The 9,858-nt window shown below is 35.5% G+C and overlaps 1 protein-coding gene across 1 annotated transcript; it reads right to left on the bottom strand.

Moving 5' to 3' along the window:
- Positions 1-3,355: 3,355 nt before the first annotated feature.
- clic5 (chloride intracellular channel 5) lies at positions 3,356-9,398 on the bottom strand. Its single transcript, XM_015389563.1, has 6 exons — positions 9,342-9,398; positions 5,889-5,998; positions 5,493-5,618; positions 5,306-5,412; positions 3,827-4,008; positions 3,356-3,747 (listed from the first exon to the last, which is right to left on the bottom strand). Exons 1-6 carry the CDS (start codon positions 9,396-9,398, stop codon positions 3,583-3,585), a joined length of 747 nt encoding a protein of 248 aa, XP_015245049.1. The 3' UTR covers positions 3,356-3,582.
- Between the last annotated feature and the right edge of the window lie 460 nt (positions 9,399-9,858).

Genomic DNA, 9,858 nt, shown 5'->3' with positions numbered 1-9,858 from the left:
TGAAAAAACAAAGTAGCCTACAAAAACTTATTAGAGCTGCTGAGAATATGGATATAGTTAAAATTTAGACAACGCTAAAAAAGACTGTAAAATACTTGAAATTCACTTTTTTCAAAAAAAAAAAAATAATAAATACCTAAAATACAGCCAGAGCTAATATAATTATCGTTTTATATACTATATGATAAGACTCAGAAATAGCTGGTCTTCACAAAAATGAATATAAAAAAGTCTCTGGAAACATAAAGATGCAACATTTTTCTAATTATTATATTTCCTCAACATATAAGACGAGATAAATGCTTATTTAACATATCAAACCAGAAAACCAATTACTCCACTGTGCACACTGTCGTAAATGTAATTTTACTTGTGCATTTAATAAAACTTCATGCTTCCTGTGTGTAGTTGTCTGTATTTAGACATTTAAATTGGATTTTTTTTTTATTTCATATGTCAAATCAACCAAATTGTAATCAAAGTTTTTGGTAAAATAACATTTTTGCACAACACACTTTATGCAAATGATAGTGATAATACCATAACAGCAGTGTATCTAATGATTAAGTATGTACATTTTTATTTAAGTAATTTTTTAGAAGGTTCCCTTCTTTTGAAAAATCAAATATAATTCCAGAAAACAATTTCAGAAAGCTTTCTAAAAACATTTGTTTTATTTGATTTTATTGCCAAATTTGAAAGTGTGCCATGACTGAATATGAAGAATCAAGAGAAATGTATTGAAAATTATCTCTAAAGTAATACAATCAGAAACATATTACATATATAATATATAATAAAATGCTTCTATTTAGTCATTGACTGTATAGAAAATTAAGACGATCCCTAAAATAGTCAAATACTGTGTGTTTAGTGCCATCTGCTGGTCACCTGGTGTTACTGAGGCTTATTTTACAGCAGCAGCTCTTTGAAGTTTCTAATCATAGGTCATAGTATTATGTGACTCAGCAATTTCCCTGAAAAAATATATGATTAAATAAAAAAAAACAACAACATTTTTTTTACATCTATTAGATTATTACAATACAACACAGCAATTAGGGTACATTGACTATTTTTGTCTCTAATGTCTCTCTGTCCCTACGTATGTGTGTTTTAATGCTTAATTTGAATACAATGCCATTTACAGTTAATAAAACAACAACAACACACAGAACTCTTTTGCACAATCTAAGAAAATAGCTTTTATTATCCAAATAAGGAAAATAGTAAACACAGCGGGTTCACATTTGTCATCATAAGACAGAACACAGATATAGAAGCTGATGATTTACACACAAAATCTCTTTTTCAGAATCTTAAAATACATTTCAAAGTTTATATAATCGTCACATATAGCTCTATAGAGCAGGATATATTCAATGTGGAAAATCACTCTGAATAAATTAAAACACGAAATATACTGTACAGACGTAAAAAGCTGAAGGTACAGCAGAAGTGAGCTTGATTCCCACGAAGGCACTTGTGATCAGAAGGCTTAACTTCCATTACTGTGTGCTAAATTAACACCACAATAGAGTATAATCAGATGCGTCATTCATTTCATAAGCATGCTTCTTCTACTCCTAGGGCAGACTGTGTGGTCCTATAGCCTCTGACTAATTAAACATAACGAAATTATGGCCTGACATTTCGAGATAATGGTATCAGAATGAAAAAAGATAAGGGATAGGACATGCATCACTTAGAAAAGCTCCAACTGCTTCAATTACTTTGGCTTTAACACGTTTTTTTTTTTAGAATAACATCAGCAAACCTACCGTCTGTCTGCTTACTGCAAGGAAAATAACATCTTCTTTAATGTGATGTACCGAATCTTATTTCCAATGAATATGCTAAAGAAATCTTTTAGAAAATCTCACTATGATTTTAATTGTGATACAAATATAAAGGAACAAAATCAAAATATACATCAACAAAACATATGTATATTTCTAAGATACTTTATCATAGTAAGTTCCTTTCCTTCCCATGTATTTTGCTCACTTTATACAGATAGAAATTAGTTTGTAATGAATCCCCAAAGTGTTTAATTTTACAATTTCGTTGCAATTTCTTTTTCACAACCTGCTTTATTTCTCAGGCTCTCACATCAAAACAAACTAGATCCTTTATTGTTTTAGGTGGTTTATAGTCACTAAGAGTATATTGGTAAATTCCAGAATAAAATGTGATTTAAAAAACTAAATCAAAAATCAAATTAAGTTTGCATACAGTCCCTAAATACGTATTCAAGTTTCAAACTGCTTGAATTGAGTCAGTGGCTTTGAGTAGCCTCCCACATGCGTCCTACTTTCTGGTTTGTCCACCATCTTGCTCCAAGGTTACCTTTAAGCTCTGGCCACAGATTTTGCAATTTAACACTCTAATACATGGATTTTTATTTGTATTTTTTTTTTTTTTTTGCATCTTATTTTTTAAAGAATTTGGTGGCGTTTCCATTTGGAGGACCTATTTGAAAGAAGGTATTGAGTGAGGATCGGTGGCCTTACTGAGGGGTATCACAAGGCTCCAGTCTTGAGCCCCTTCTTTTCTCCCTGTGCCTTTGATCATTCATACATTCTCTAAATATGAGATTTTATTGCATTTTTATGCTGATGAATGTCTTGGTATTTCCTCCTACAGATGCCAACTCTATTCAGACCTTCTTGGTTGTCTTAGTGACATCAAATGTTGGATTTAAAATCTGATTTATTTAATTCAGTCCCCAATCCTCCAACAGCTTACTCTGTGCTGATCTGTACCCATTCATTTCAAGTCTACTCTAACCAATTCAGGGAATGAAATAAATTGCATGATTTAATAAAATAATCAATCTTTTTTTGTAGACGTTGAAAATTAAGCCTCTTTTTTGGGGAAAAATCAGTAATATATGCTCCTGGATGGATTATTGTAATTCTCTTTTGACACCATGGGATAGGCTCTCTAAAGTCGTCAGGCAAAACTTTGAACTGTGAAGATATTTAATGAAGAAATATTCCTGCATTTAGGAAATATAAATAATTTGATACGCTTAAATAATATGAAATATCTGGCTTCAAGGACATATTTAGATTTATTTTCACAAAATAATACTTTTTTCTTGTCAATTGACATAGCTTAAATGGCAATGTTGTATTAGCGGTAGAAAGCTTGCAAATTAGGCTATTCTGCTCAATAAGGTTTAGAGAAAACAGTCCTTCTAGAAGCAATTCACTTGGAGTTAATGAACATTTAGTAGCCCTCTACACACCCTCTGTCAAAGCTTTTATCCTTTAAATTACTTGTGAGACGTTACCTATAGAAATGCTATGGCTTTATCTGTTTTTAATATGCTAAGTGCTTCACTGCTTTTTAACTTCAGTTTTTGTTGATAACAGCATGAATTAGACCAAAAAAGACAAAATGTCTAACATTTGACATTTAGGGTTGTTCAGACCCCACATTCTTCTCTATTCTACTTGCTAATACACATTTTGACTCTATATTTACAAATCAGTTTTAAAAACGTTAAATTAGTTATAAGGAGCATATGAAATGTTTTTGTATAATCAAGATTTGTCGGCTATCACTACACTGCGTTCACTTTTCCAGTCTCTTGGCCACAGCCTGGTAGGCTAGCTCGATCTCCACATCCGCTGCACAGGTGTTGGTGAACTCGTCTCTCTTGTAGGCGTTGTCAAGGTAACGCCAAACCCCTTCAAACTCAGAGGGGATGTCATAGTTTCTATACTTCTTTGCAACCACCTGTCGAGGAGAAGTTGTTAAAGCGCCAGAGTTCATGCGTCGCATTCAGAGGAATTGAAAGAAACAGATGTAGGTTTACCTTAACAACATGAAGCTTCGGGAGAAGATTGCAGTCGGCAAGGGTCAGCTCATCACCGTCTAGGTATTTGCGGGTGGAAGGGCCTTCGCCGCTATGTCGTCCAGATTGAACCTCGTCAGGGATTGGTCGCATCAAGTAGTCATCCAGTTTGGCCAAGGCTTTGTTCAGACTCTTCTCTAACGCTGAAACACATATTTGCAGCTCTCAATGTTATTACATGGCAAACTAAATAAATAAATCACACACCCTTTTTGTAACGATCTTGGTTCTGTTGTTTTTCCTCTATGTTTTCAGTTTAATTTTAGCCAGGTTTTTCCTTGTTTTCCAGCTTTATTGGTGTCTGGATTCATTTAAATTGCTTAGGTTTTTGTCTGTCCTCTGCTGCCCCCTTGTGTTCTTTTCCCTTGGCTTCCTCACCAGCTCTGCTCACACCTGCTCCTTATCAGCTCAATAGTCCTACCTTTGTTCAGTCAGCCATAAATACACTCCCTCTGCAGTCCCTCTTTGCTGGTTCCTTGCTTATTTCATCCTGCCCTGGCTCCTCATGATTTTTTCCCCTGGTGTTTCCATGGTCCTGGTTAGTGTTCAATTCTTATGTTGGTTTTTTTGGATTTCTGTTTTGATTTACATTTTTAAGTTGGATTTTTGGATTCCTGTTTTTGCTGCCTGATTTTTCATTAAACCTTCCAAGATCTCACCCCTGCCTCTCAGCTTCTGCTTTTGGGTCCTAACATAAATCTTAAAACCAAATCTTGACACTTTTAAGATTCCAGATACACTTTTGAACACTTTAAAACTTCAAATGTGACGAATATACAGCACATTTATCAGGAAAATAGATAGTGAAACACAGTGATGGCAGCATTATGCTCTGGGTGTCATGTTATGTAGGTTTTTTAAAAGAGCAAAGCACAAGCGGGACATGGGTTGAGCATGAGGAAGCTTTCAACTGCTCGGTCACAGAATGAAAATAAACCACTCAGCTCATACGCTGAGGGAAGAGTGGAGAATGACAGAATCAAGGTTCCATTAATCAGGGGTTTATGTTATTGGGGGAGTGGCGGCCTAGTGGAATCCAAAGGTTCTGAATTCAAGCCCCACCCTCATGGACTGAGGCCTGGCTCCCTGAGCCCGCTGCTCCCCAACAGGATGGGTTAAATGCAGAGAGTGAATTTCGTTGCTCTGTACTTGTGACAGTGTAATTTAAAAAACCTAATGTGAAACAGCCTACAGTAGAGAAAATGTAAGCAGGGGAGCTGAGGAAGGAAGACTAATCAACACCAATGGAGCAGAACTAAGTCACTAAGAAACTACCTTATAAAGGACAGTAGGCATAAAGAGATTAAACCAAATGTACAATGAATAAAATACAAGAAAAAGTGAAGAAACTGAAAAAGAAACAATAATGAACAAAAAACAAGACTCCTAAGAGCCACTGTTAAACTTCTTTCAAAATGGTCTCATAAGTTGTGAACTCACAGCGATTGTTTTCTGGTCGTGTATTTTTGACGTAAGCTGAGAACCTGGCAAATATGTCATTTCCTGCAACGCTGGATTGACGGTTCTTCGCTGCAAGCCTGGGATACCTGAACGGCAGATTGTTTTTAGTCAGATTGCTGTTTGTACGCTCATCCCTGTCATACACGGAGGTATAGGTGATACCTACTTCGGTGGAGCCAGCATCTCTTCCAGGTACTCCTCTATCTTGTTGACGTCGGTTAGAACATTTCCCTCGAAGGTAAGGAATGGTGGATGCGTTCCAGGGGCAAGGTTGTGAAGGTCGGCTGGTTTTCTGATAAAAATAACCAATTTTTGTTAAGCAATTGAATTATCCCTTTTCATTATTATAAACATCAGCTAATGACTTTTATATCTTATGTTTTTGATCAAACCTGTTGACATTTTAATGGCATATTCCTGCCAAACACAACACATCAGCTCATATATCTGGATTAAACCCCTCTTTGGTGTTTAATTCATTCACAAAATAAAAAGAATGTTTCAATTTAATTGATTTTACAGCTAACTTTATCAAGTAAACTCACAAGGAAGACGATTTTACCTTTTTAAGTCAACAGTAGTGACGTTAAAGACTACTCCTTTCAACCAAAGGATCATGAAGAGACGTTGGGAGAAAGGACAGTTTCCAATACTTTCCCCATCACTCCCAGCCTGTCACACACACAAACAGATACAAATATTTGAATATTCCATTTAATCTCAATGATTTAGAAATATACTTTGAAATCAACAGGCTTTTTCTGGCTATTTGTCCCAAGTCCTCGCTGTCAAATTGAACAAGTGAGGCCTAGTTAATCAGCTAAATCTGACATATCCAGCAGCTGAAATCCACTTATCCTGTTTTAGAGATTATATATATGTTAGTTGGGAATAATTATCCCAATCAAGCCCGCTAAAATTGGTAGGATTTGAAATAAAAATGAAAAATATTGGAAAAAATTCCAGACTGTCTCATTTTTTGATTCTGAACATTCTTTATTAATAAATCTTGGACCACAAAATAATTTTAAGAAAATTCTATTTTTTTTTTTATTAGAGTTGTTGTTGAACTTTGTGACTAAACATAAAGAACATACAGTTTGTATGTAAAATTAGATCATTCATTGCATTATTTTTCATACATTAGGCATTTCTATATAATTTTTTATAGAGTTTCTGGACATTATGTGTGTCTGATTGTGTAAGTCAGGGTTTTAAAGAACAGAAACATCGCACTGATGACACAGAGGTCTCAAAACTCATGTACGATTTATCCTGCAGAGACCCACAGAGTGGTTACAAAAGGGAGTAAAACTAATTAAACTTAAAACCTCAGCATGTGTATTTCTTCTAATAAAAAAACACAAAGAAAAAATGATGGACACTACGGAAAAAAATAAAAGTAATAATAAAACTCACAGAGATGAGGTTTTGTGTATATTAAGTGAAAATGTGCTCAGAAAGGATTTTTTAAAAACTGGTTTAAAAAAATCAGTGATTAAAACGTAAATTCAAAGAAAATTTCTCTAAAAGGATGGAGGGCAGGTTCTAAATCCCTCTTTACAGAGAAAAAAATTTCTATGTAACTCCAAGAGCTGACAACCACAACTGAATACCCCAGAACACACCCTATTGGTGAGCTCAGGCATGTTTATATGAGAGTAACTAAGAAGAACACCGTATTTAATAATGAGAGGAAAGGAGCTGGTGTCTCTTTTCCTCTGCAGACCATATATGGATTTTCCTTCCACTTCTTCTGCCAAGGTGTTCATTTCTATCTTCTTTGTGGAAGCAGCAAATAGAACATAACATAACCCATAACTCCCCCACATGGATGGCATCAGAAGTTCAGAACCGACTGAAGGATCCCAGCAGTGCAGACAGGGAGCTGACCTCTGACCCCGGGCTTCCTTTATATAACTTTGTCCATTTCCTTTGAATCGTGGGTACAAGCATTTAAAGATCCAACAGGAAGCTGGTGAAGGAAGCTTCTTTTAAATGACCACATGTTGGGATTTATAACACCCTCCCTTGGAAATCCTCTTTTACCCATAAACGCTTCCAACATGTTCCCCTATATTCTTATGAAGCAATTTACTCATTACATCAGCCATCAGCTCAAAAGTCAAAAATAAGAAGAAGATGCCAAAAGGAGGAAAAGGTGTATGGTGTATGGACAGCTTAAGTTTCATTTTCAGCATTTAGCTGAATTATTATACAGGGTTATTGCACAGGGTATCAAAGTGGTATTAATATTGATGGGTATTTGTATATATAGTTATTGCATTGGGTATCAAATATATAAACAGGTTATTGCAGAAGGTATTAGATACTAATTGCACATTAGATATTGCACAAGGTATTGCATTCATATTGTTGCACTTTAGAGTCTGAATGTCGTTAGCATTAACAATGGTATAAACATATAATAGAAAACAATTATTTCCAATTCATTATCACCCAACTTATCAAATAATGCACATTGCAGTTTGAGACAAAGAATAAAAAATATACTAAACCAAGTCTATATGAAAGCTTTTAGGATACTATTTTAAGTTCTTGCATATTTAGAGGCAGGCATCTAAATAGTTTTGGCTGCATCTTGAGGGCGACAGCGGCTTAATTTGAAATTTTATAAAAAGTTTCTTAGGTTCACATGTGCTGGGATTGTTTGTTTGAGTCTGCACGAGCAGAACTGTAACCGAACACTGCATTGAAATCAGATACAAGGTCCGGCATTAATAATCCACACAGCTTCCATTAACCGCCTCACTGCCCATCTGAACCTCTGGTTCTTACACTTTAACTGCATTTTTTTAGCTACTGAAATCTGTGTTTTGTCCTATAATGAAATGCATTCATGCCAAAAAAAGAACTAAGATTCCCTTCTTAGCAAAAAGTTATAGCAAAATCCGATGACTTTATTAATCCCCTAAAGGGCAATTCTTTGTAGCAAGTACCCTGCAGTAAAACACAATGTAAATTAGCTACGTAAACATTGCTGTTGGGCTAAAACTAGTTAAAAAAGAAAGACAACAGGCATCACAATTAGCAAACACTGCTCCAATGAAAACATTTAAATAAAATACAATAAATGATTAAAAATAATATATATTATTTAGGACTACTGATCACTTGATGTATAAACATTCCAGGTTTTTTAATTCATTGTGATGGTTACACTAGCTTTGCAGTCTTTCTATTGGAAGTTTGGGAAATATTTTTACGATTTAATTTCTACAAGTTTTGATTTGCATGAAATATGTAATACTTTAATTTTTTTAAATTTTACATTTTAAAAGTGTGGTTTTGGGTCTATATTTAGAAAGGAATTGACCCAAAATGTTCCGCAGCGTATCATTTTTCATAATTTTAAGCTTTTGAAAAAAACATTTTCCTCTGTCTTCAGCGCTGGAAATTTTTCACAAGAGTTTCAGAGAAAATCTCTGATTCTTTTTCCACATATTTAAAGTTTTCCACATATTTCAGTAACAATGTAGGGGTATCTAAAGATATAAAACATTCTCGCTTCCCTATAAGGTTTGCAACTGCTCTAATTTTTAAAATAACTCAGTTGCCTTGAATAAAGAAGGGGTGTCTGTTTAACAAAGAAGCAAAAGTCCTAAATGTTAAATCATAGCAACATTAACAGAAGATAATTTGAGCTTTTAATCTCAATAGTGAAAATAATCCAGTAATAATTGAGAGGGCCAGAGAAGGAGAGAGATTGTCAGTGCATGAATGTGGGTCGGTGTCAGGTTAACACATGGAAAATCAGCACCCAACAACAACAACATGGCATGCACCCTCTTAAAGGAGCTGCACTTAGACATTTGAAAGACGATTTTAAATTATATTAACTGTGGCATGCGCTTTTATTCGAATGCACAACACTTTATGGCATGGGCTGCAATTTGTGTGTTTTAATCTGTGTGCAGAAAATTTGTTTTGGAAATGATACAGAAGCTGATATAGAGAGTGCCTAGTTGTTTACACACACACACAACGTGCCCACCTTAACAAATAGTTCAATATCAGGGTCCTTGTCCTCCTCCACTACAGTATCCGTCATGGTCAAAAAAAGAACAAAACACTGACTCGCTTCTTTAGGTATCACAGCTAAGGAGTGGATTTTATTTTAATGGTTAGCCGTGTCAGTTTCCAGCAGATTCTAATCCAGGTCCATTGGGTGCAGTCCGCTCTGTCCCATGGCAGCTCTGACAGAGGATCAGCTGGGGACGAATGCCAGAGAGCGTGACAAGGGCAGAGAGTGCGTGAGGTGGTGTGGGGTGGGGTGGGCCAGTTTGCAGGGGTTCAGTTTGTACCCTGGGATTCAGCTGCAAGGCGTGACGGAGTCAGGAGAAAATAACCTCTCTGTGGAATCGAAGGAGCAGGTTCCACAGCTTTCACTTATAATTGGATGACTCTGATACACTGTCCCCTAAGAAGTAAAAGGGCCCCAGGCTATCTGGGTCTTCGCCTTTCTTTACTTCAGGGCTGTATCTACTATGAAATGGCAGCTTTAAAAAAAT

Source organism: Cyprinodon variegatus, unplaced genomic scaffold (genome assembly GCF_000732505.1).
Source record: "Cyprinodon variegatus isolate N-32 unplaced genomic scaffold, C_variegatus-1.0 Scaffold465, whole genome shotgun sequence".
NCBI classification, from domain to species: domain Eukaryota; kingdom Metazoa; phylum Chordata; class Actinopteri; order Cyprinodontiformes; family Cyprinodontidae; genus Cyprinodon; species Cyprinodon variegatus.
Note: the sequence above shows the minus strand (reverse complement) of the source record. Positions and strands in the feature narration are given on the sequence as shown.

Coding starts and splice junctions, on each gene's coding strand:
- clic5 (XM_015389563.1), bottom strand. CDS start 9,398: ATGACGGATACTGTAGTGGAGGAGGACAAGGACCCTGATATTGAACTA. Junction 5,999..9,341: donor ATATTGAACTATTTGTTAAG/GTGGGCACGTTG, acceptor TGTGTGTGACAG/GCTGGGAGTGATGGGGAAAG. Junction 5,619..5,888: donor ACTACTGTTGACTTAAAAAG/GTAAAATCGTCT, acceptor TATTTTTATCAG/AAAACCAGCCGACCTTCACA.